At 37.3% G+C, this 26,036-nt stretch overlaps 4 protein-coding genes and 1 long non-coding RNA gene across 6 annotated transcripts; 3 read left to right on the top strand and 2 right to left on the bottom strand.

Annotated features, from left to right (window-relative positions):
• Positions 1-919: 919 nt before the first annotated feature.
• On the top strand, positions 920-5,130 carry LOC148965064 (uncharacterized). Of its 2 annotated transcripts, XR_016150703.1 has the most exons (3): positions 920-1,303; positions 1,425-1,538; positions 2,619-5,130. It is a non-coding gene; the product is annotated as an uncharacterized LOC148965064 (long non-coding RNA). The 2 variants fall into 2 exon arrangements; XR_016150702.1 differs by having other exon boundaries at positions 920-1,538.
• Positions 2,479-11,994, bottom strand: drc7 (dynein regulatory complex subunit 7). Its single transcript, XM_039647900.2, has 18 exons — positions 11,664-11,994; positions 11,432-11,556; positions 10,084-10,258; positions 9,854-9,979; positions 9,536-9,730; positions 8,321-8,479; positions 8,029-8,247; positions 7,823-7,945; positions 6,444-6,516; positions 6,230-6,358; positions 5,741-5,869; positions 5,254-5,471; positions 4,909-5,124; positions 3,619-3,729; positions 3,433-3,543; positions 3,164-3,358; positions 2,845-2,984; positions 2,479-2,664 (listed from the first exon to the last, which is right to left on the bottom strand). Exons 2-18 carry the CDS (start codon positions 11,554-11,556, stop codon positions 2,580-2,582), a joined length of 2,529 nt encoding a protein of 842 aa, XP_039503834.1. The 5' UTR covers positions 11,664-11,994; the 3' UTR covers positions 2,479-2,579.
• Positions 11,995-12,212: 218 nt separating this feature from the next.
• lcat (lecithin-cholesterol acyltransferase) lies at positions 12,213-17,123 on the top strand. Its single transcript, XM_039647901.2, has 6 exons — positions 12,213-12,439; positions 12,646-12,802; positions 13,314-13,429; positions 13,509-13,604; positions 14,047-14,271; positions 16,051-17,123. Exons 1-6 carry the CDS (start codon positions 12,295-12,297, stop codon positions 16,626-16,628), a joined length of 1,317 nt encoding a protein of 438 aa, XP_039503835.2. The 5' UTR covers positions 12,213-12,294; the 3' UTR covers positions 16,629-17,123.
• Positions 17,124-17,928: 805 nt separating this feature from the next.
• pla2g15 (phospholipase A2, group XV) lies at positions 17,929-23,467 on the top strand. The gene is made up of 6 exons (XM_039647902.2): positions 17,929-18,248; positions 19,636-19,792; positions 20,178-20,296; positions 20,366-20,464; positions 20,573-20,797; positions 22,292-23,467. The coding sequence occupies exons 1-6, from the start codon at positions 18,119-18,121 to the stop codon at positions 22,801-22,803; spliced, it is 1,242 nt and encodes a 413-aa protein (XP_039503836.1). The 5' UTR covers positions 17,929-18,118; the 3' UTR covers positions 22,804-23,467.
• Positions 23,301-25,881, bottom strand: usb1 (U6 snRNA biogenesis 1). Its single transcript, XM_039647903.2, has 7 exons — positions 25,619-25,881; positions 25,327-25,535; positions 25,071-25,254; positions 24,934-24,987; positions 24,731-24,836; positions 24,567-24,650; positions 23,301-24,441 (listed from the first exon to the last, which is right to left on the bottom strand). The coding sequence occupies exons 1-7, from the start codon at positions 25,723-25,725 to the stop codon at positions 24,337-24,339; spliced, it is 849 nt and encodes a 282-aa protein (XP_039503837.1). The 5' UTR covers positions 25,726-25,881; the 3' UTR covers positions 23,301-24,336.
• Positions 25,882-26,036: the final 155 nt, after the last annotated feature.

Here is a 26,036-nt window from a genome sequence, read left to right as displayed (position 1 = left end):
TTGACTAGCATTTTATTACACAGCCCAAAAAAGATTGAAATTCGTTCAGCAAGGGTGCATTAAAATGATCAATAGTGACAGTAGAGACATTCACATTGCTACAAAAAAAAAGTTCAAATAAGTGTGGTCCTTCTCCTTTTATTTATTCTTCCTTCAAGAATTCTTTGAATAGAAAGTTTATCATGGTTTCCGCAAATTAACTTGTTTTCAACATTGATGATTCTTGAGCAGCATATTAAAATGATTTCTGAAGGATCATGTGACACTTAAGACTAGTTATGATGAGAATGAAAATTCACATAGATTTCTAATTAATTGTTAGAATTAATGGTTTGATTTCACTTTTCTAACTAGTTTGTGTAATGTTGCTGTTTGATTATGTCATTAATATTGTGGTTAACTACCTGTTAAAGGTATAGTTCACTTTGAAATAAATTTTTGATATTTGTTTAGCTTACCTCAAGGGCATCCAAGATGTAGGTGTCTTTATTTCCACAGCATTTTCAATTTTTTTGACTTTTTTGGTCAAACCGGTGTTGTCTGTTGGCTGCAGTAAGAGGAGGAGTGAAAAAAGCGCAGTTAAGCCGAACAGAACTCGGTTCTCGCAGTGGATCAGACACCTGTGAGATCAAAGTCTGATATCGCGCGATTCACACTCGTGCACGTGTTGCTAATAAACTGGTTGTGATTTAATAAATATAATGAACAAGACACCCAAAGTGCTTGTTATTTAATTACATTCCAAATATGTGTTTATCAATCATTTTTCTTTAAAACAGATGTGTTTCTATATATTTTTTAATAAAAAATGACATCACATAACCCATATGGCACTGTTAGAGAGTTTATTCAACCATTTGTGTAGACATAAAGCACAATATCAGTTTTAAAAGCAAACATTTTAAAAGAGACCAATACATCACGGTTGTTTAAACCAATGAGCAATAAGCTGTGTCGTCAGCAAGTCATTTCCCATCCTGCTTTTGATGTTTTGATCAGCTGAGCGCAATCGGTGGGGAACTGCAGAATCCGACACTTCCGCCTTGCGCTCCTGGGAGTATTTTTTTATGTAGGTCGGCATGAACTCAGAGCCAGGTGGACTGCTCTCGGATACCATCCATCTGGCGGTGATCGGTTCTGCGCAGATTTCGCTCATCTCAAACAAGCCTTATGTTTAGTGAAAGGTAAATCTCCGTCTAAACATTGCGTGATGTAGACGCGCGAGCGATCACTTCTGGCGCAACGTTGGAGACGGTTCAGTTGGACTTCTGATTCAGATCAGTTCGACGGCTGTTAACAAGAGGTAAACTGTTCGTTTTCTCCCACAAACCGCGCGTTTCGTGTCTTAGGCCATCAATGTGTATTTAAATTCACGAGTCATTAAATCATGTTTAATTTTGACTTCTCTGTGCATGCTCTTTGAGGTGGACTCCCATACCTGCATTATATGACTGACAGACAACACCGGTTTGACCGAAAAATGTCAAAATTGAAAATACTGTGGAAACAAAGGCACCTACATCTTGGATGCCCTTGAGGTAAGCTAAAACATATCAAAAATTAATTTCAAAGTGAACTATCCCTTTAACTTCCTCAAGAAACGTCCTGTTGCATTCTACATGTCACTTCTTGTTGAGTCTCTCCATCGTTGTCTGACTCCAATTTAAACAAAAGGCAGAACAGTTTCTGACATTTCATTGCTTGTATGCAAGAGGCAATCGGAGCAGCTAACACACAGGCTCTTGAAGCAGGAGCTTATTTGCATTAAAAGGGACACACACGAAACAACGTGTTTTGACTGACCCTCTAAGGCCGGATTCACATATAGCGCCTAAAACGCGTAGAAAACGCTGGGTGCGCCAGATTCTCCATTTTCCAAAGCGCCAGGGCGGTTGCGCTTCAGTTGGTTCTTGTCACATGACCTATTGTGTGCGTATGGTGCGCTTGCGTCATTCTGAAAAGTTGAAATGTTTTTATCTCGACGCGGCGCGGACACGCATGGAAAAAACTAGCGCGTCGCACCGCGACCCCATCGCTTCCATTATGAGTGCGCATACCGCGCGCCTACATTTGAAATAACAAACTTGAGCGCGCAAAAGACGCGATATGTGAACCGGCCCTAAAAGAGACAATTTTAGAATCTTTTATATACTTTATCTGTGGGGTATTTTGAGCTAAAACTTCACATACACATTCTGGGGAGAACAGGGACTTATTTTACATCTAGCAAAAGGGGACTTTATACCACCCTTTAAATAACTCAAAATTAGTTTTACTGTATTTTTGATCAAACAAATGCAGCCTTGGTAAGCATTAGAGACTTATTTAAATATATATATATATATATATATCTTTCTAACCCCAAACTTTTGAACAGTAGTGCATAATTGTTACCCAGCCACTTGACACTGAACAACTTCTGATTGTCATCAGTTATTGTGTCTCGACATTTTGTCAAAAGGAAAATAACCTCTCAAATGATTCAACAGAACATTTTATTGAACTCATATGTGACGGTTAGAGATATGTCCTGAAAGATAGGGTGCCCCAGATAGTAGATAGGATGCACTTATCCTGTGTCACAATGAGTAACTGGCCAACTTTGGATGTCTTTTTAGATTCTCCTCCAGGGCCAGAGTCTTCTGAGGTCCCCTCTCCTTGTGTCTACAACAACAACATACAGATTTACTGTTATTAAAGCAAAATGTACCAACATGGCGAATATCTGCCCATACGCCTCCAAATTAATTGGCTACCGTTGGTTAAATTGCACACAGTTGTACCGTTTTCAAAAACTAGTTAAGATACTCAAAAAAGTTGTTATAACAGATTTGCGAAGCGCACCGACTGAGTCTCATTTTGAGAATGTGGATCCTGAACTTGGCTTCAGAGCAGTAAGCTTGGTAATCTTCCTCGTCCTTAGAGGTCAAGTTGAGCTGGTTCTTCTGGAACCACTGCTGCTTCTTCTGCAACTCCTCTGTCTCCTGAACAAAGAAGTTTGAGATGATTTCAATTCACTAGAAGTGTATTACCCCGCTTAGCCAAAAAGAACCGTGTTTCCATCCCTTTCAGTGGCGATTTATCTATTCGAGTCACCTATGCAATTATGAATTTATGCAGTATTTTAAGGTGGTGCTAAATCTTCTTGACTAAACTAGCTTGCCTTTTCGATTCTGCTCTGGATACTGCTGGTTTTGTTATCAAGCAACTGTTTAAACTCAGTCAGACACTCTGTCTCCAACTGAAGTGCTTCCTGGTGCGTGAGGACTTCTGGTAGTCCCAGTCGAGCCTGGAAAGGAGCCAACAGGTCTAGCTCTTTCTCTTTCTGCCGCTGCTTCTTTTCTTTAGCCATACGTTCCTGAGGAAAGAAAGGTAACAGAGGTAGGTGGTAGTTTGGATGAAAGTGGTTGACCGTTTAAAGCCTTGATTCACCTTTTCTTCCATGTGCTGATGTGCCATCTTGTTCCTCCTAGTGTTGTATATAGAGATCAGCAGATCAGTATTACTTTCCTCCTTTTTTCTCAAAGACAGAATGGCCTTTACCTGAAACACACACGCTAACGTCAATATGATCGGCTGAACAACAACATTTGTTGTGGTGCTTGTGAACTGTAATACCTCTTTTTCCGAATCTCTGATCCCAAGTTCAATGTTATACTCATCTTTCATCAATTCCACAAGCATTTCGTACAACTGCAAGTTCTTGTAGGGTTTCGCAAAACGATCCACCTGAACATGCAAAAAGAAACGAGCCGTAAACACAAAGATAACAAATTATGAATCATGATGCTGAAGGTCTAGTGACTATCTTTACATCTGCTGCAAAATCACAGCAAATCAGAACATATGTTATGCTTAAAGAGATAGTTCCAAAGTTTTACAAAGTTGTAAGTTTGTAGAAAAGCATCCTATTCGTAATATATCTAACCCTCAGTGACAAAACAGCTGGTCATATGAAAACGTATGAATGGGATCGTACCAACACTATCTCACGACCAATTTGAACGAATTCGACGCATGATTAAAAAGTGGCTAATTCGTACGACCTCACTCGTACTAATTCGTACGATTTGTCTAAACCCACGTGATGGTTGGGTTTAGGGGCGGGGTAAGGGGTAGGTCATTCGTACGAATTCATACGAATTGGCCAATTCGTAAAATATGTACGATTTAGCAAAATCGTATTAATTCGTACGAGTTAGGTTGTATGAATTGTTACGAATTAGCCACTTTTTAATCATTCGTCGAATTCGTACGACTTGGTCGTGAGATCGGGTTGGATCGTACATGTATTTGGATTCACAGAAAATAGTACTATTTGTAATAAACCACGCCCCTAAATCTAACACTTAGTGATTAATTAGCAGGTCATGTTAGTCATGTTCTTGTATGAATGAGATCATATGAATTCGCCTCCAGTCAAGTAAAAATAGTTAAGAACTGTAATGAGACTGTGTTGGACAGTTCACCCAAAAATTACAATTCTATTATTTACTCTTTTATTTTTTTACTTTTTCTTCATTGAACAGGATTTGAAGTCAAAGATTTCTATAAAGTTCAATTATTTCGAGTCAGATTTGGATCAATGAGATTTTATGGACTTGACAGAAATAGAAATGTCGCTTTTACATTTTCTACAAAACTGTTTTCTATTGATTTCACATTACGATTTTAGTCTCATATCGCTATGACTTACTCTTGTAATTTTAACTTTATTGTCATAAAATACTTTGATTCTATTCGCAAAACGTTGACTTTATCATAAAAATGTCTATTGAGATTTTTCTCAAAGCATTGTCTTTGTTTCTTGTATGATTTGTATGTTTTTTTTAAGTTGGCAATAAAACACTGCTGTATTACTTTGATCATGGAACTGACAAAAGTAATTCTTTATGTGTGACATCAGACCTGAAAGCCAGAAACCATCTGTGGAGTAAAAGCTTGTGCTTTCTGCGAGTCTGCCGCTTCTTTGGGTTTCATGAAGTTGAGCCAAGATGGGGTGATCCTGTCGTCCTCCAGATGATAGGTCACCTTGATCCGTCTGTCAGACATCTTAAAGATCCGTTCAGCCACATCTTTACTTGCTGGCTTAGAAGGATCTCTGTGGAACCGCTCCTCCACCCTCTGTAGGAGACCCCCCAAAAAAAGGCCAAGCTTTTAGTATACTGTTGGTTAATATTATACCAGCAAGATAATATAAGGTTAAACTGCTTAAAGATTAAAAGTCAAGCCTGTTTGTTGAGAGAACATTACCATTAGAGGCCGTTGTTCAAAAGCCTCTCCAGCCCGAATCACTTTGACTTGCTTTCCGTAAACAACATGTCGATAAAAGAGAAAGTCAAGCCGATCTTCAAAGGTTTCTGTCATTTCGAAAGGCTTCTCGATTCTTCTGGCTAGACCGTCAGTGTGAGTATGACTATAAAAGTCCATCTGACGTTCCGTCTCAGGAACTAAAGTGACGTACCTGTGGCCTAAACAAAATTAAACTTTTACAATTCCAGGCTTTTTTGAACTAATTTAACTAATTTGATTACCAAACCCACATTTGGTAATCAAAAATGCAATGTGATTTCAGTTCAATTGAAAATAATCAGTTTTCTAAATAATCAAATTTTTGTTGAGCAGTACCCCCAACTAAACCAAGCAAAACTGGTATTATTAAAGTTGACGAGTCATCAGTAATGAAACGAGTCATGCTGAATGACATCGGGTAATATATAGAAAATGTGTGTTCGATTACATCTGAGAGCATCCCTTCTTCCAGGCCTGAAATAATCAGATGTCACATTGCTGTCTGTGTGAAATTCTCTCTCGTCAAGACAGTCTCCTCGGTGACTGAACCATTCCTTAACAGTGCTGGTTTGTGTGCCTGATAAAAAAAAAAAAAAGTGTTAACACAAAATAACATGCAAATGAATAAATAATATTTATTCAGAATATTTATCATATTTTAATATGCATAATATTTATTTATGAAAGTGACAAACTGAGACAACGCACAGGTTAAAGGCTAAATAAACATGCTTATAAATAATAAATTATATTATTATATAATAAAATTATATTTTTAATTATTGTCATTATATTTAAAAGTATTTTTAATACACTTTATTTATTTAGGCATTATTTTTGTTTTGGATGAACTATGCCTTTATCAAGAATTTTTTGTCCATTTAAATATACATGACCAACATGACGAGGTATGTTTTATATGTTACAAAGGTCTTACAATCAAGGTCTTTATAAATGGTGAGTCTGGTCACAAGACCATCTATCTGATGGTGAGGGGCAAACTTCTCCAGCTTGGCTTTCCTGTACTGGACAACCTTCATACCCCCTGGAAAACGCATTTCCATATCTATAAAGATACAAAATAAAACAGAACATTGATGATTAATTTGCATCAAGAAATTGTGGATAAGGGATGAGAGTGAGAATTTGACCTGGGGGTGAAATCTCTATTTTAGTCACCCAAGATGGAGGCATTTCAAACACTTTCAGCTCATCCGTTTCCTCCTTGAGAAGAAAAAAAAAATAGCTGGTTACATCTGATTTCATAGATTCTTGGCAGGTTTAGTGTGGAATGGGCCCTTCAACAGTTAAAAGGATAGTTCCCACCGAAATGAAAATTTGGAAAGTTGTTCCAAACCTTTATACATTTCTTTGATCTGTTGAACACAAAGGAAGATATTTTGGTATCTTTAGGCTCAATCCCAATTCACCCCTTGGCCCTACCCCTTGTTTTCGAGTGTACCCCTTGGCCCTTAAAAGAGAGTTACAAGTTACAATGAAATGGAACAACCCAAATGACCCCTAAAATTCCATTACATGGAAGAAATGACCCCTGAAATTCATGTATTATGGCATATTATAATGCAACTTATTAGGCCTGTATTTATAGAAAAGCAAAGTATGCCTAATTAATGACTGTAACTACATAGGCTAGATATATAAAGGCTATCATGATCATTTTGCCAACAATGAACCATGGATTTGTTTAGTTTATAATACGTTTTATTTTTAATTTCAACAAATACAACTTATAACTTTCAAAACTCATCGGCTTAGACTGCTTTTAAGAAAAATAAAAACAGCTTAATTTTATACAAGGTGTGGCCTTGTGTGAACTTATTCAATGGATTTTAGACTTCTAGAATCTTTCAAGTGCAAAAAAAAATATATATATTTTTAATTTAGTAGTTTTTCTTATAGTACAAATGTCTTCGGAAACTCCTTTTCCTCGATTTACTGAAGCCATTTGCAGCTGCACAGCCGTGTATCTATGCTGCATATATCTATGCCGGCCCGCAACTATACATCCAATGACGCTGGCGCCTCTAACGTGCGACCAATGAGACAACTCCACGTCATTACACATCAGAGCCCGCCAAGGGGGCGCCAAGTCCCCGAATTTTCCATTATTGCAGGTCTTCGATCATTCATAGTCTGTCTGACATATATATTAGAAGCTATGTGACTGTCATGGAAATGCACTAAACTGATTCTCAAAAATACGGAACAAAGTGCGTTCCGTATCAGTTCAATACGGAACAAGACTTTTATGTGTCAAATACGGAACGGTTGGCAAGCGGTGAATTGGGATTGAGCCTTAGACTATGGAAGTCAATGGTGCATAACAACTGTTTGGTTACAAATATTCTTCAAAATATCCTTATTTGTGTTCAACAGAACAAGAAATGTAAACAGGATTGGAACATGAGGGTGAGTAAGTTTAAATGATGACAGATTTTTCATCTCTTTAAATCAATAATGGGATAAAAACTAAATGAAAAATTAGAAATAAAGAACAGTTTTTCTGTACTTCTTCCTCATCTTCTGAGTCTTGGAGTGTCTCTGGCTCAGAAATGTTTGACATAGATTGGCTAGTTGGGCCACACAACATATACTCCCACTTTGATAGATCACCCAAGTCAAAGGTCATCTCCTGCAGACACAAACAGACCCGGTGAACTTCCCAATGCTTGTCATCCTCACATTAATACCACATCCACACTAAGAGACACTGACCCCACAACCGAAAGTACAGTCTTGTTTGTTGACCCAGTAGTTTTGATGGTTCCAGACACTCTCTATGCCCAGAAAGTTCTCATTGGTGGTGGAGTATCTCTTGCCTGTCAGAGGGTCAATGAAGAAGTTCTCAGGTTCCTCCCGGTTCCCTGAGAGCACCAGAACCCAGCTGTGAACTCTCAAGCCCAGAAGAGGGTCGGGCGGTGGACGTTCTTTCTCCTGTTTAAAAGGAACCGGTGAAAATGCGAAACAAAATCTCTACTGAATTTCACTGAAACATTCTCTGTCCAACCTTCTGAAGTCTCTCAGCTTCCAGTTGTTCCTTCAGTGCAGCTTCTTCAGCTTCTGTCTGACGTTTCTCCTCTTGACGCTTTTCAAAGGAGCTGTCCAAGTCGCGTGGGGGTTTCACAGAGTATTTCCTCAATATCTTCTTCGGTTCCTCTGTTTTCCCCTGAGCAGGTCATACAAAAGTTTTCAGAAGTACCGGTAACTGATTTCAATACGACCACTCAAGGAAATTGGTGTTAAAGCTGTGGTCTTCAACAGATGGTTTACAACCTCTAAGGTATCTGTGGACATACTTCAGAGAGCTTGCTCAAACTACACTGTAAACATTTTTACTTAATTTAATGTATGTTAATGATAATTTTAAAGGTGCAGGAATTTCTAAGACACGCTGTTGAAAGTCTTCGCTTTATTTTTCGCAAGCATCATTTTGCTTAGATTCAACTATGATAAAGAGACATCCCCGCTTGCATTGCAGTTTCCTGCATTTCGGGGTTCGAGCAATGAAGGGTGGGGTGTGTTTTTTGGGATTAATTTCAAATATCAGTGTTTCGCAGAAATCGCTTACTGCATCTTTAAAAAAAAACGTAGAAATACCATATTAAAATATGGTATATAACAAGTAATATTAAGTAAAGTAAAATCAAGTAATGTACAAATATATGATCCTTTTAAATCAATATATTATGAAACTAACAACATGAATAAATGTATGATAATTTATGATTTTCTATTAACATAATTTATCATTTATTTATAATTACAGTTTTGCAGTTTAGGCATCAGAGAGCATGATTTTATTTAATGACAATTTTATTTAATTTCCTGCTCTGCCAGTGTTATTTATTTTAGTATCATTGAGATATTATTATGTTTTATTAATATTTTGTATAATTTTTTTATTTGTATATTTGTTTCATTTTAAAATTTTAGTAATTTTGTTGTTTTTGTCTTTTTATATTTTATTTTAGTTTTAGTTATTTAGTACATAAAAGTTAAATTAAAATAAAAAATAAGTTATTTTATTTTTATTGTAGTTAAGGTTTTAGTTTTTGCTCTGTATATCTATCCACCGAGGGGTCTGAAAGAGGTTGAAAACTCATTTTAAAGTCATCATCACATATAAATGATCAAACAAACAGTGATGCGTTGTTTAAATTTACATGCCATAAAACTTGTTTTACATACAATGTGTGGAGTATGGTTTTAACTCAGTACTTACTTGGATTTGAGTCTGCAGTAAGGGACATTCTTCCCGTGACTGATCGAGAAGACACATCTCTTTAGTAGCGTACCCACTGACGCAGTAAGCATTGTATCCTGCGCCCAACAACAGGCTACACAGCACACTGGAGAAATCAAAACACGTGCCTCTCCGAGTCTGCAGAACCCAGGTGGGCGATGACAGCTGCTTGGGCTAAATAGAACAGAAATGAAATAGAAAAACATGTTTTCGAGTCCAAAAGGCGAAAACAATCCTCATAAGTCATGTTAGATCAAGCTAAATGCAATTACTAGGGAAACAGTCAGAAATTCTCACAAGTTCAAATGGTGGATCCAAGAGCTCCAACGAGAGATAATCAGACACAAAACTAGCACATCCCTCCCAGTAGTACAGCTCAGGATACGGCAGCAATGTTCTTCGCAAGGTGGTGCTTACAAATTTCTGTTGATGTGCAGTAAAATAAGAAAACATCATGAAAACAAAGGAGTATTCAAGTCATTTGTGGTAACGTTGCCATGTCTGGAAAGCATATTTACTGTAAGTACCTGAACGCCGCACTCATTTACAGGACACAGTAGAAGCACTTTGTTATCAGGATATAAAAGAGCATACTGCTGACGGAAGTTCTCAGCCATCGCAAGCATGAGCTTCTCCTGTGAGGAGTTCTCCTTATATGAGGATGGACAATTGGAAAGGTCCACTTGAGGTATTGGCTTTGCTCTGAAACAGTAAGACCAATGAATAGAAAGATGTTTCATTGTTGTTTTACTCTTAAAATTATGTGCATCATTTGCATGTAATGTATATCATCATCTCCTAACAAGGCTACATATTAAAGTCTGGGTAGATTAGATGGAAAGCAAACCATCAGTTTTCGTAATCAGTGCTGGATACTGGAGAAATGGGCAGGAATAAAGATCTGAGTGACTTTGACATTCTTATGGCAAGGCTACTCGGTCAAAGTATCTCTGAAAAGGCAATGCTTGTAGGTTGCTCCCAGTCAGTAGTGGACAGTGACCCCTGCAGGCAATAGAGTCAGAACTGGACCTTGGAGTAGTGGAAGAAGGTCACCTGGTCCAATGAGTCCCGTTTTCTTTTAAATCACGTGGATGGTGTTGTACGTGTACGTCGTTTACCAGGGGAAGTGATGGCACCAGGATGCAATGTGGGATGAGTACAAGCCAGTGGAGGGACTGTGATGCTCTGGGAAATGTTCTGCTGAGATACCTTGGGTCCGGCCATTCATGTGGATCTGAATTTGATGTGTCACTTACCTAATCATTGTTTCCTAACCATCTACACCCCTTCATGACAATGGTGTTCTCTGGTGGAGGTGGCTTCTTGTAGTGGTTTGAGGAACTTGATAAAAAGTTTAAGGTGTTTTATATTTTAATTCATCAAGTTAACTAGCTGAAATAAAATAAGGTTTGTATGTTTATAATATGTTTATATAATATAATATGTTTAGAATTTATTTAATTTGAGTTAATAGTTATTTTATTTCAAGTAGGCTAGGGAAAATGTTTTTATGGTTTTAAATTTAGTTAGCTATAACCCTGACCAGGGCTTTTTCTTGACCAGCTTCGTGACATTCTTCCTTATAAGTTTAATACAGTCCACTATTGATTGAGGCCGTGGTGGGTGGGTTTTAACATCAACTTACCCCGTCTCTGTACACTAATGTACCCTAGTTTTGTAAAGGTAAAAAAGTTGGAGGTGTTTGACCTTGTTCTACTACCCCACATGCGAGCCAATACCACCCATGTTTGTGGCTAATGATTAAGGCCGTTGTAAACATTCGACGTGTTCCCGTAAGAGGAACTCCTATGGAGAAACACTGCTCATTGCTTTAACAAAAGTTTACCACATGTTTTTGAACTTTAGTAACCTCACATGTGTGTAACTGTGGGGGTTGTTGGTATGCTAGACAGCCTGCTCTTCAATTCTCGAACACCCTCTTCTTCATCATAAGTTATAGTAGCGTCCTCTTCACAATCTGCCTCCGGTAACACCTCCATCTAAAGCAAGTCATACACACATGGAGAGATAGAGAAACAACTTCTAAACTAAAAATTAATAATGTATACTCGTTACAGTGTATGCGGATACAGTAGGCTATACTTACAGTTCAATAAATGGAATATCTTCCCCGTTCGTTCTTAAATAAATGTTTTTAAAGCGATCGATTAGTCCATTGGAAACAACGTAAAAACCACAGAGGTAAAAACCTGATGCTTGTTTACATCACGCAATTTGGTTTCCATAGCGAGTTCGCTGACGACTGCTAGGGGGCGGAGAGGACAGATGCTCTTGCCTTTTATAAACTGTTTTTATTATTATTATTTATTTATAAATTAAGTAGGCTATGAATGATAATGTAACAGAATAAAAAAAAACATATTTAAAACATATTATTCATATAATAAAACAACTTACTAAAGATCATGATGCATTTTTAAAAACTATTTCGCTTTCATCTTTTTTTACTTTATGTGTAGTCTGTTTTTAAGCCCCATGTTTTATACGTGTACTGTCAGATTAAAAAGAAGAAGAAGAAGAAGAAATGTTTACACCTCCCAAACCTATTGTAATTTAAATATATCCTTATAATGTAATCATCACACACACAGTAGGGGATCACAGAGTGTTCCCGGTCCGGTGACCTCACGTTCTGATACACTCACCGCCCCCCTCGCGGCGAACGCATTAATAGCGCTGGAGTGAGAGGCAGCCAGAAGAACACAGACACAAACACTATGGGACATTCGCCTTCCTTCAGATGCATTGCAATTCTTCTGATTACTCTGCACCAGACCTCTGGATTCTGGTTATTTAACGTTATCTTCCCTCCGACAGCCAAACCTCGCGTCATAAACAATAGCACTCCTCCTCTTATCATAGGTAAGCAATCTTACATTCATAGTTTGGATATTTAAATAGAGGGATTACGTTTAAAGTGTTTGTTTAATTAATTTAGGCAGGGGGGAAGTACACAATTGTGCCTACATAGACAAGATAACAGAGTACGCCTCACTTTTATACAAGTTCAAATTCATATATTGTGAAGTTTAAAATAATAATAATACTTGTTTACACCTTTGTAACAGTACCAGGAAATTTGGGTAATCGCCTGGAGGCCAAAATAGACAAGCCAACACTAGTGCACTGGATGTGTTACAAGAAATCTGAGGACTGGTTTCCTCTCTGGATGGACCTGAACATGTTCATGCCCATTGGAATTGATTGCTGGATTGATAATATAAGGTAAACTGACTATGGGAACAAACTTTAACAATAAATATTTTGTAACATTTTAAGTTACTGTCACGTTTGAAAACTTTAACGGAACTTTTGCTGAATAAAAGTATTATTTTCTTTAATAAAGAAAATCTTAGACATCAAACTTTTGAATGTAGTATATAAATATAGTTTTATGCATGCAATTCATTTCCACGCTTCCTGTTTTCTCTCGTGTGTGTACAAAGGAACAGAGCAACGCTTTCTATGTACCTCTGATCTATTGACAAATGTTTCCTAATCATCCTCAGTTCTGTATTTCAGGTCATTGACCTTTTGTGTGTTGCTTGCTTTTGGAGGGTTCTCGAAAGCTGATGACATAGTGACAGGCCAATGTATCATAATCGATATATTAGTAGCAAATCTACTGTCCTAACTACTGTATGTTTATCATCAGAAGCTGTGATACATTTGAACTTCTTCTTCAAACTTGATATGAATGTAACAGCTACATCTGCAGATTTGCAATTTTGTGCAGAATTGTGTACAACAGGACAAGTCGCAAGACATCGAACGCACCCGGGGTGGAGGTCAGGGTCCCTGGATTTGGACAGACGCACCCTATAGAGTTTCTTGACATAAACAAACTGACTGGTGAGTATAACACTAAGGTATTGGATCGTTTACCTCACAACATCCTCATTTTCATCCTGATGGTCTTTTTATGTTATAGGTTACTTGCACACCATGGTTCAACAGTTGGTCAGCTTTGGATATGTGCGAAATGAGACTGTTCGTGGTGCTCCGTATGACTGGAGAATCGCTCCAAGTAAGTTAAATGCCAGTGACGGACAACAAACATCATTTCACCATAGTACAAAACAAATAGTTGACGGTAGCCTCTATGTCAGGACTATTCAACTGTAGAGCTCCAACTCAAATCAAATATACCTGAACTAGTGAATCAAGGTCTTCATTACATGAACATGACAGGCGGGTGTGTTTGTTTAGGCTTAGAATCAAACTGTCTTGGACAGTTGATGAATCCTATTCTACATAATTGACATTGTATACTCAAATATATAAATAAATAAATTATATATACATTTTGGCGGAACCAGATTCTTATCAACCACACAGCAACTACTTAGAAATCACCCAAACATCCTGGCAACGCCATAGCAACACCCTGGCAACCATTCACAAGGTGTACTTTCATTCTGTGTTCCAATAACAACAATCTGTGAACGTTTATGTTTGGTACCACATAGATGAGCAGGAGGAGTATTTTTCACGTCTGAAAAGCTTGGTGGAAGAGATGCATGATGAGTACAAGCAACCAGTCTACCTTTTGGGCCATAGCATGGGCAACAACTACATCCTGTACTTCCTCAACCAGCAGACTCAGGACTGGAAAGACCATTACATTAAGGGCTTCATCTCTCTGGGAGCACCTTGGGCAGGAGCTGTGAAGCCCCTCAGAGTCTTAGCTTCAGGTACAGAGAAGAAATTTTGGAGAACTATTTTCTATTTTACAATGTCATTTATTCCTGTGATCAAAGCTGAATTTTCAGCATGATTACTCCAGTCTTCAGTGTCACATGATTCTTTAGAAATCTTTTTAATATGCTGATTTGCTGCTCGAGAAACGTGATGCATTTATTTATAAAAAAAAATTAGGGCTGTGAAACGATTAATCGCGATTAATCACATCCAAAATAAATGTGTTTACGTTATATATGTGTGTGAACTGCATAGAATTATTTTGTATATATAAATACACACACATACATGTATGTATTTAAGAAAAATGTGTTATTTATATATAAAATATTTATGTAGAGTACAAATTATATATATATACACAGTATATATAAGCAAATATTTCTTAAATATATACGTGTGTGTTTGTATTTATATATACAAAATAATTGTACACAGTTCACACAGGTGTATTATGTAAACACAAACTTTTATTTTGGATGCGATTAATTGTTTCACAGCCCTAATAAAAATGTTATATTAATATAAATATTTTATATGATAAATGTCTTTACTGTTATTTTTGATCATTTAAAGCATCCTTGCTTATAGTATTTATTAATATTTTGATTTAGCTTTTATTTGTATTTTTTTCCCATTTTAATAGTATTTTAGGTTTTAGTTATTTTGTGTCTTTAAATAATTTTTTATTTAGCTTTATAGTCATTTTAATTAGTTGATTTATTATTAAATGCACCTTTGCTGAATAAAAGATGTTATAAAAAACATAAACATGTAAACATAATTTTGTGATTGTAGTGTAATTAAATTGTTTAATATTTTTAACAAATTAAATGTTTAACTTTCCTTGCATCCTTAAACAAATCCCTCGCGGGTCGACCCTGATGAAATGACCCTGAAACGTTTTTTTTTTTTTTTTTTGTTCAGAAATGATTATTTTTCCCCATCTTTAATTGTATAATATTTGTTCTATTTTTAATGCATTTTTTTTTGTTTTTCTATAAAAAAATGATTTACCTTTAAATAACTAGATTTTATTTTATCAATATAATACAATGTAAGCACAGTCTTCACATTCTTTTAACTCAAATCGGCTCCAAACATCTCACATTGGGTCAGTTTGGTCTTTGCCACCTCTAGTGGGGAAAAATAATAATATAACATGATATTTCATGACTTCTGCTAGATGGCCTTATAGCTCTATTTGGAGCAAAAGAGCTTTTCCGCTGGGTCATAAAGTCAGTATCTTCAGTATGCTTTTAGATACACATGTAGACATTATAAAACCAGTTAAAAATCACAAAGTCATTCCAAAGGGAGTTATTCTCTATATCAGTAAACACTGTTTCTGAACTCCCCCCGAAACGCCTTGAGGTATCCTCCAGGACCTCACACTTTACAACATTTCTCATTTGAATAATCCCGCTCAAGGCACACTAAAAAAAAAGGGATGAGGCTTGGTTGTGTAAGTTAGTAGTGTGTTGAAACTCTTGGTTGTGGTAAAAGATGTGGTATTTACAAAACACACCCGAAGTGGTTGACCAATCACAGCACATTTGTCCGGCCGACCAATTAGAGCACAATTCACATTTCAGAAGTAGGGGCTTCATAGCAGAAGGAACTAAACAGTGTTACTGACAGACTGGGAAGAGATGTCAAATAATGTTTGTTTTTTTTACATTCAAGCATAAAAACATTACTGTAGAACCCAAAAACAAGGATTCAAATGGACTCTTTAAATGAGTTTTGGTCTTCATTTTATGCCTTTTTAGGTGAAAATGATGGCATACCCTTCGTGTCCAATATAAAAATCCGCGAAGAACAACGGATGACGACCACAAACCCGTGGATGATCCCTTCTGAAGAGGCGTGGCCCAAAGACCACACCTTCATCTCCACCCCCTTTTTCAACTACACCAATCAGGACTACCAGAAGTTCTTTAAAGACATTGACTTTGAGGATGGCTGGTACATGTGGGAGGACACCAGAAACCTCACAGCCGGCCTGCCCACACCTGGAGTCGAGGTCTACTGCTTATACGGGGTGGGACTCCCTACTCCCGTAACCTACGTGTACAACGAGCTGTTTCCAAACGCCGACCCCATAGATATCCTTTACGATGACGGCGATGATACGGTCGACAGCCGCAGCATGAGTCTCTGTAAGCGGTGGATAGGGAAGCAGGAACAGGCCGTGCATGTGACAGAGTTCAGAGGCATGGCTCATTTGGACATGGTCTTTAATCACAAGGTGCTGACGGCAATCCAGAGAATTCTGGAGGGAAAGTACCATGAGGAAACGCATGTCAGCTTTGAACAACCTCTATCTCTTAGCCTTGGTTATGTGTGATGAATATTCACAACTGCATTATAAGTGCACTGCAACACTGGTATCATGTAAAAGGTTTTGCTGGGTTCACGCTATGTTGTAATTACCGTAGTCACGAGACGGCAACCCAAGGGATGTGTCGGAATCTCATAATTACAGTAATTCCGACATGCCGTAAATGTCTTAATGATCTATTTGTATTGGTTTATGATATATTAATAGGCATGATATAGTAGTTTTTATTCTCTTTGTTACAGTCTAGAACTGTATTTGTATTATACAGAATTTATCAAATATATTTAATCTGTACATTAAAGATTACAGAAACCATAGCTCTTAAAGTGTAAAACGTATTGGATGTTTATGTTTTATAGCATAACTTAGACTGTCGATGCAACTGTAATATGTTAATCACAGTTCATATATAAAAATCATGATTATTTTTTAGGTTGTGATATTGTTAAACTACTAGTTAAACTGCTGCTTACTATACATATAAAAATATGTTTATCCATATTATTGGTCCTTGTTATTTGTAGACCTGTATGTACTGTACTGATAATATTTGTTGAACTCTGTAAAGTTTGAACTGGGTTAGGAGTTCGAAGTCTGATAAACATCAACTTTTTTTGCAAACAAATTAAAATATGTTAGACAAAGGTTCAGAGTTCACACAGAAACAGGCAGTCATTTCGCCAGGAAACCTTTCCTTGCTTAGTTGGAAAAAATTATTGATCGTTTCTTTTGAAATATAGATATTTTGGCAGAATAGGATTTCTTTAATCAGTAACTCGTTTGGTATCTTTTTCCCTCAAATCTCTATGATCTTTGAACATCATCCTCACACAGAGTGAAACAAAGTAACCTGGCTACATGTGCACAACATGCAGTACTACATTTTGACAATAATTCAATGATCATCCCCTCCAGCCGTGACTATAACGAAATTTGACTGCTTTTTTAGTATACATTTTAATAGCTTAACTATACATTTTATTGCTTACTTACTACACAATAAAGAGACACATTTCCATAAACAATACTATTCAGATAACCTGTAAAAGTACAACTAAATGTTGTTCAGGCAGGATCAATTTGTAGGCTAATTTGGTTATGCGTTTTATTCTGAAACTACATACAGACAGTTCTCATAATTCTTAATTAGCATTATAGATTTTTAAAGCACACAATGATTTCAAAATTCACATTTGAAGTATCTATGTAATGTGTAGAAAATAAAATCAATTATTGCAGCCTTGCTGTAATCGAACAGTCTTTCAAAGCTCCGCCCACCGACTCGATGTGTTCTGCCATTATTTATTCGCGTCTAGCACGCCGGCGATTACATGATCGTTAACGTTATTGTGTGGTTCATCACAGTCACTGTCGTTCAGAGCCAGAAAGAGACACTTCTTCTCAGACCACTCCTAGACCTCACGATGGATAGATAAACACAAATGCGCCCTTGATCCTGTAAGCCAGCAGAGGTGTGAGCCACTGTAGTGTAAGAGATGCTTCCCTGTCTTCGGTTGAACCTCGCGATTCTCCAGCTGTGTTTGTTGTTGTCGTCTTTTACCGACGGCAGAAGTTTGAAATGCTCACCGGGGAAAGTGTGCTCGGACCGACCGCCTGTTGTTCTCAGTAAGTTATTTTGTTGCTATGTCCTGTTGCTTTTCTGTTCTTGACACCAACACAGTTGTTTACTTGTCTCATGATGAACTGTCATGTGGTCTGTGTCTCAAAACACAGTGTCCTCCTACCTAGGCAATACTTACACTAGGTAGCTCACATGCTCAAATGTTGTGATAGCGTTTGCACGAACATTAGATTTTGTTATACACACCTCTCTACTACAGGATACAGATAGTGTGTTTTAACCTCATGTCCATGCTTGTTCTATTATATAGAGTATTCAATATATGATTCTATTGATAATCTTACCGCATCTTCAAAGCGGTTGATATTTTGGTAATATATCTATAAAATAAGATATAGTGTCTTATTTTCTGCCATTTTCTTCTTTGTATCTGTTTGTTTTCGCTTTGGCGGTTTCTCATATGACGCGATCATATGACCTGGGAAAAAAAAAAGACAATTCAATGTCACTGATTGCGAAACCGGTCGTAGTAAAACAAGAAAATAACAATTCTTTGTTATCCTTTCATCCCCTATTGGCAAATTACGATATGTATCATCATAACGTTTAAAAAAAATGTGAAAATACGTTCTTTTTCAGACTTTACCTGTGTGTGTATGTGTGTGTGTGTGTGTGTGATATCTTAATAGTAGACATTTTGAAATATCGTAATATGCAAGTACAATGTATTAGGCTACTATATCTTACTGTACTTATATCTATATCACTGTTGCTAAAGACTTTAAAGTTAGTATCTATGTTTTGGAACATGATAGCAGGATTTTAGTTGGTCCAAGAGTGTTTTACTGTGAACCATTTTTACCTCCTTGAGCTTGTGCCAGTTAGAAACCATATAACATGGTACAAAACACACCTACCAGTGAAGGCTGGATTTCCCATCAGGTTGGCAATACTGTGGAAAAGCTTTGTCTTCATGTCTAAATTTACACTAGATCATTATTCAGCAATAAAAGATAGCTTAAATATTTTTTCTACAATAATATCTAAAGCACACTTTTAAGTACACTATTTGACTAGCCAATATTTACACGGCGTCTGATAGTTGGAGCACAGGCGTTTTGTGAATGTGGTGACTGACAATAAAGACACGCAAACTTTGCAGGAAACTATACTTGGAAACATATTGAGGTGTTAGAATTCTTCAAACTTGACTAAACCGACAGACACTAGTGATGACAGAGATGTTAATCAGTAGGTGATAAGTAGGTAATCTCTTTTGAATGGTGATAGTGCCAAGTCTTTTACATCAGTGATTCTTTCATCATATCTAAAGTAGTTTGTGAAGGGCTTCTGATGGAGTTTCCCGTGTAAACATTTCACCATAAAATTGATAAATTATCATTCAAAAGATTATACATGATTTATCCATAGTTCCAGGAGATCTTGGGAATCAGCTTGAAGCAAAACTGGACAAACCTAGTGTAGTACACTACATCTGCTACAAGAAGACCAATGACTACTTTACGCTATGGCTCAACCTGGAGCTGCTGGTGCCGGTGGCCATTGACTGCTGGATTGATAACATGAGGTAAAGGGCAAAAGGACAACTGAAACCAGAAGTTGTGCATGTGATGTATTGCTGGCATATGACATCCATACCATTTTGTAAGACAAGCTTCTTCCTTCTGCAACAACCTTTACTGAGTGCAACACTCAGGTTTCACAATTAAAAACTCAATTAATTTTCTCCATAGAGATTAACAATAATTTATAAATCTTTAAAACAGACCTACTGTCTGTGAGCTATATTGATTGTTTAAAAAAAATGGCCAGGGCCAAATGCACTCTGTTGAATGGGAAATTAGTAGACAGGATTTTTTTTTTTTAATTGAAAGCACGCATTTGCTTCTTTTGATTTCATGTCGCCTGCTTTAAATATGCAAATATGTCATCAGCATCTGTTTTTTTTAAAGGCTACTGTACAATCGCACAACGCACCTCACTGAAGCTCCTCCGGGGGTGGATGTCAGAGTGCCTGGGTTTGGAAAGACGTATAGTTTGGAATATCTGGATCCAAGTAAACGGAGTGTGGGTGAGTGGAAACTGGGTGTTTATCTCATTATGTTAATTTGTCGATTGGTAACTGTTTTGTCTGTTTCAGGCATGTACTTCTTCACTATAGTACAAGCACTGGTTGATTGGGGGTATACCAGAGACGACGACGTTCGAGGTGCCCCCTATGACTGGCGTAAAGCCCCCAGTGTGTATCTTCTTCTATTTATGCACCAAAACAAAGTTCTGGGAAATGTTATGGTTCTTGTCTTAATGTCTAAATTGGACATTTTTGTTCTCTGATCTGTACCTGCAGATGACAATAAGGAGTACTTCTTGCGTCTGCAGCAGATGATTGAGGAGATGGCTAATAAGGCTGGAGGTCCTGTGGTCCTCATCGCACACAGTATGGGAAACATGTACACGCTCTATTTCCTTAATCACCAACCACAAGCTTGGAAGGACCGGTACATCAAGGCATTTGTTTCTCTTGGGCCTCCATGGGCTGGAGTGGCCAAAACTCTTAGAGTTATGGCAACAGGTACAGGCTAAAATTATTTTAGAAGGAGATTTCCCCCTGGTTTCACAGACAAGGTTTAAGCTAGTCTCGGACTAAAATGCATGTTTGAGCTGTTTTAACTAAAAGCAACTTGCACTGGCTTATCCTAAAATATATCAGTGCCAGTTTTGTCTCAAGATGCACACCACCAGTAATCCTTTTTTTTTCTAAGACTCATTTATAAAATCAAATTAAATGTCCTTATTGAACTAAGGCATAATCCTGGCTTAATCTAAGACCTTTCTGTGAAACCAAGCCTTTGCTGAATTAAAAGGTTCTGTATGTCATTTTGTTTGACTGTACTAAAAGCTTAAAAAATATCATTGAATGTTTGCTGAGATTTAGGATAATTGTTTCTCAAAACAGTTATTATATAATGTGCGGTCTGTGTGATCCCACCCACTGCCAATTTACCTAGTAGTATTTAGTCAACCTGGGGTTGCCAGATGGCGGAAAACACTGCGTATTGTAGCCATGGAAGCCAGCAAACGAACTGAGTCAGAGATCGCAGATTCTAAAAAAACTCGTCAGTAAAAACAGTGCAAACGAATGCCTTAGCTGATCAACTCGCAGAATAAGTCGCTTTCATGTCTGGCGATTCCATTTCAATCGCTAACTGTCAATAATGCATACTGTGCCTTTAAATTTGATCAAATGTCTATGGCAAATTTTTGTACGTCAATGCAATTCACATATACAATGGCATAAATACACCTTTAATTTCTGAATTATGCCCTCAAAAATGTCAAAATACATTTTAAGGTCAAAACTGTTATGGTGATACAACAGTCTTGACATCATAATGAAGATAAAAACTTCATTAGAAAACCAAGTAGTTTGGCACAGACTTGTATTGCTATTTTTTGGAAATAATATTATTTAATAACAATTATATTTAATAATTATTCCATTAACATTATATATTTAATTATTTATACAAAAAAGATTTCCAAAGCAGCTTTAATGATTGAAATAAAATTTAATTATTATATTGGTTAAACTTTTTACTTTTGAAAAAGTATTTAAAAACCTTTTTAAAAATAATGATTGTTCAGTACGACTTAATCCCTGAAAATAGCAAGTTTTTAAAACCATATGAAACGTTTCTAAGCGGCCATTCACACAGAACACATTTTTTTTTTGTGAAATGAAAAAAAAAAACCTGCTAAAGAGTGGAACCACTTTTAACTTGAGCGTTGGACTTTTAGAACAAATGGTTGATCTCATGTGAATGAGGTTGTCCTGCCCTCATGCCAGTAAACACGTCAACAACATAGTGAAAAGATGATGGGAGGGGAAGTTATTTTGAATAAAAATCATAAGAATTAGAAAAAATAATGACGTCCACGTATAAATTATTTATAAGCACTGCAATAGTCCATTTTTTTTTTTTAGACCTGAACCGTCCATTTTGGTTTTACTTTAAAACCCATTTACGATCACTGGTTTGATCATTTGATTTTGATTCCACCACAGGCGACAACAACCGCATTCCCGTCATCAGTCCTGTAAAAATCCGCACCCAGCAGCGAACGGCCGTCTCTACCGTCTGGCTCTTGCCCTACGCCCACTCCTGGCCCAAAGACATGGTCCTGGTTTCCACCCCAAACACCAGCTACACAGTCCAAGACTATCAACGCTTCTTCAAAGATATTGACTATGAGGATGGCTGGGCCATGAGGAAGGACACGGAACCGCTGGTCAGTGCATTGCAGCCTCCTGGTGTTCCTATCCACTGTCTTTATGGCAGCGGCATTCCCACAGCTCAGGGTTTCAATTACACAAACTTCCCAGATGTAGACCCCACTGTCATCAACGGGGACGGAGATGGAACAGTCAACCTGTTGAGTGCCATACAATGCAAACGCTGGAAGACCCAGCAGAAACAGCCCGTCCAAATGTTCGAGCTGCCTGGGAACGAGCATGTCGACATGCTGTTAAACATAACCACAGTCAACTACATCAAGAATGTGCTGTTTACACCATGATGACACTGAGGCTTTACTCACTTCCCCTCTTTAACTTTCAGGACTTGGTTCTGCTTTTTGGGTGGATGTTCCTTTCCTAATCGGAATTTGTTGTCGGAGTTCCTATTTGTGGAGTTGAGGTTTATCAGGACATTCTTGATAAATAGTCATCTTTTGTTGGGCATAATCAGCATTTACAGAAATGATTCTTGAATTTTTTTTTTACTCAATTTGGATCTAAAATGTTAACACATATTTTACCGCACGTAATTTCCAGGTGTTAAATGTGAAATGGCAATTGTTTGCCGTTAATCCGTCAATTAGTTTTAAATAGTCTGTTTAACCTTTATAAACTTTAACCTCTTGATGCACACAACTTCTGTAATCTACAGATTTTATCTAGTGCTTTTTTTTAAAAATGTTTCTATCCAAATTATACTGACACTGCAGTATCTCTGTTGATCCTGATTTATCAGGCTGTCTGTGACCAGTATTGATTTATGTATTTTTGCCAGATGTTCTTGAATGTAGAATGTGCCTAACGGCTGGATATCTCACTGTTGCTCAATTTACATCAGCTTAACCTCTAGACTGCATTTGTGCCACCGCCCAGGATGGGTTAACCTATGTTACATCTGAACAAAGTTTGCTCTTGAATATAATGAACAATGATTTGTGAAGCACATTATTTGTCGCTTTTTAAAAATATTTTGAATTGAGGTTGTTAGACTAAGTTCTATTATAAAAACTGTATTTTAACAGTACAACACTAACCCCCAGTTTCACAGACCAGGCTTAAATCGATTCCTGCACTAAAATGCATGTTTGAGCTTTTTTAATTGAAAGCAACTTGCACTGGCATATCTTAAATTATGTCAGTGCCATTGTTTTGTCTTGAGATGCACACCACCAGTAATGTTTTTTCCAAGGCACGTTTGTAAAAGATATGAAGATGTCCTAATTAAACTAAGGCCTAATCCTGGCTTAATCTAAGCCCTGTTTGTGAAACCAAGCCTAGCTGTGGAAAGTGAAACTTAATCTTTCAATTTTAGGATGTGGTGTGTTGCTTAAAAAAAAAAAAAAAAAACAAGTCTGATGGTGAAAATGCAATGCTCAACCAGGGTGTGACAATAGACAGTAGCCTACATGCCATGGGTTAGTAAAAAATCACCAAGTTTCAGTAATGTACAATAAAATGCTCTTTACCAAAATTGTAATAACATAGAGATACGTTATCCATCGTTCGTTCAAATCTTTCATTATATTTGGAAAACCTCAAAATCAACATCACTACTAAACAGTGTTTCATATGGAAGCTTATTTCACAGAATAAAAATATAAAAAGCTTAGTGACTTTATCGCACAATTCTGACCTTTTATTATAGTTGCAAGTGTAAATCTCACAATTAAGACTTTTTCTGAGAATTGTGAGTTTATATCTCGCTCAAATTGAGATGTAAACAAGGGAAAAAATTCAATTGTGAGAAAGTCGTTTGTTTTTATATTTTTGTTCTGTTTATTCTGTGGCAGAAAGAAGCCTCCATAGTTTCACAGTCATTGGAGGGAGAAAAGAAAGACTTTATTTCCCGTTTTGCAGCGAAGCTCTGTGCAGTTGAGCCGTATGTGAAAAGGCCCATCTTCATGAGCGTCAATGAGACTCTGAAAGGTAAAATCATTGGTTATTAGATTTCGCAATGCCAAAAACACACCAACTTTTCAACCTTTGCCTTTAATCAATTCACATTCATGTTTAGTTTGTGATGCAGATCTGCTTGGGTTCCTACCTGCAATTCTGATAAACATGCCTTTTTTAGGCTTTCTGTGTGGTCACCCACACACCAAGCAAGGCTTATGTGGAAAGAAGGATCCTATATTAAATAGAGGAGGCTGTTACATGATTGTATTTGAATCTATGTTCATAAATATGATACCAATGCCTTGTTTGTACCTTATAAAAGGTGCTGAGGTTGAATTCTTTCATGGTTTGATCCAGTATTTTGATGAGCTCAAGCAACTGAGTTTTTCCAGTTGAGACTTCCAAACCAAGGAATGTCCTGCATCAACTTTATGCCATTAATACAGTGCATTGAAATGAAGAAATAATTAATACACAGCCTAGTTAGGTAATGAACAGCGAGAGTAGTGAAATACCTAGTCTTTTCAGCATTAGAATACACCATCAGTTTATCAGCCAAGCAGAAAAACCTGAGGAAACAATCTGACTTAGACAACCAGCAACTGACCCATGTTATAATGAAACAATGAGGTGTTGACTATATAGCACAGACTTCTGAAAATGTGTCACACCAGTCCGAATGGACTGGATGAACGGTTGAATCCAGTGATGGCGCAGAACCACTGTCTTTGAGAGACTGAGGTGAAACTCTTCAGATAGGGCCAGAGGGATGCCATGAGCTGCCGCAACCAGCATCATTTCATTTAGCACCTCCAGAAAGGCCTCCTCAGGATCATCTAAAAAGGGTTAAAGGTCATTCAGATAAAAATGACAGTATCAATCTAAATACACTCAGGCAAAATGCTTACAAGGAAAGAACATGTATGTAGCCCAGTTGCCCCGCTCATGCTGGAAGGACCGAATTCGCCCTCCATGCTCATCCCTTTCATCGGTCCACTTTTCTTCTGATTCTCCGAACATCTCCCTTACACTCTCGGGAAGAGGCAGGCGAGGTTTCAGGAGGGCTGATTTGCCTGCTTTGCTTTTAACAGATCCATGATCCAAAGGTTCACTGGTGCTATACAGGTAAAAGAGGAATTTAGAGCCCTAGAAATGCAAATCAAAATAAAACTAAACCACAGAAGATCAAACGCACCAAACCTGCTTTCATTGTCAAGTTTTCCTCTTTTCCTTGAAGGTGAGGAATCATTTTTTGAAGAGTTTTCAGTTTCATCTTCAGAACTGCTACTACTGTAGTTGACAATCATGCTAAGGCAGAAAATCTTTAAAATTGCAACAGATGATTAAAAATAACATCTCAGCTACGTGACGACACTCTTATTGGCATGCGCAAAGCGCTTCCGATGGTTCGGCTTCCTCACAGCGTCCCACTCTGTCTATGGTCCCACTACAACTTACAATGGGATTCGTTAACGAATCATTATTTTTTTTGAGTCGGATCTTTTCCAAAGCTTCCGTTGAACCGGTTCATATCACAACCTATCGTGTGATTGCGTTTCTTTGTACGGCGTTATGTTAGTGACCGAATATTTATTTATTTTTTTTTTCTCAGCCGAGA

The sequence above is a fragment of the Pimephales promelas genome, chromosome 25, assembly GCF_988280905.1.
Source record: "Pimephales promelas chromosome 25, fPimPro1.hap1.1, whole genome shotgun sequence".
Lineage (NCBI taxonomy): Eukaryota > Metazoa > Chordata > Actinopteri > Cypriniformes > Leuciscidae > Pimephales > Pimephales promelas.
This window is presented reverse-complemented; position numbering and strand designations above follow the sequence as displayed.

What these genes read in the sequence shown, in the direction of transcription:
- drc7 (XM_039647900.2), bottom strand. Translation starts at nt 11,556, where the DNA reads ATGGAGGTGTTACCGGAGGCAGATTGTGAAGAGGACGCTACTATAACT. An exon ending in ACTCAGAAGATGAGGAAGAA is followed by an intron (nt 6,517 to 7,822) that starts GTACAGAAAAAC and finishes TTTCTTCTCAAG; the next exon opens with GAGGAAACGGATGAGCTGAA. An exon ending in CATTTATAAAGACCTTGATT is followed by an intron (nt 5,870 to 6,229) that starts GTAAGACCTTTG and finishes TTTTTTTATCAG; the next exon opens with GCACACAAACCAGCACTGTT.
- lcat (XM_039647901.2), top strand. Translation starts at nt 12,295, where the DNA reads ATGGGACATTCGCCTTCCTTCAGATGCATTGCAATTCTTCTGATTACT. An exon ending in TGCTGGATTGATAATATAAG is followed by an intron (nt 12,803 to 13,313) that starts GTAAACTGACTA and finishes AATTTTGTGCAG; the next exon opens with AATTGTGTACAACAGGACAA. An exon ending in TGACATAAACAAACTGACTG is followed by an intron (nt 13,430 to 13,508) that starts GTGAGTATAACA and finishes TTTATGTTATAG; the next exon opens with GTTACTTGCACACCATGGTT.
- pla2g15 (XM_039647902.2), top strand. Translation starts at nt 18,119, where the DNA reads ATGCTTCCCTGTCTTCGGTTGAACCTCGCGATTCTCCAGCTGTGTTTG. An exon ending in TCCAAGTAAACGGAGTGTGG is followed by an intron (nt 20,297 to 20,365) that starts GTGAGTGGAAAC and finishes TGTCTGTTTCAG; the next exon opens with GCATGTACTTCTTCACTATA. An exon ending in TCTTAGAGTTATGGCAACAG is followed by an intron (nt 20,798 to 22,291) that starts GTACAGGCTAAA and finishes ATTCCACCACAG; the next exon opens with GCGACAACAACCGCATTCCC.
- usb1 (XM_039647903.2), bottom strand. Translation starts at nt 25,725, where the DNA reads ATGATTGTCAACTACAGTAGTAGCAGTTCTGAAGATGAAACTGAAAAC. An exon ending in GGTGTGACACATTTTCAGAA is followed by an intron (nt 24,988 to 25,070) that starts GTCTGTGCTATA and finishes TTGTTTCCTCAG; the next exon opens with GTTTTTCTGCTTGGCTGATA. An exon ending in CATGTTTATCAGAATTGCAG is followed by an intron (nt 24,442 to 24,566) that starts GTAGGAACCCAA and finishes TTTACCTTTCAG; the next exon opens with AGTCTCATTGACGCTCATGA.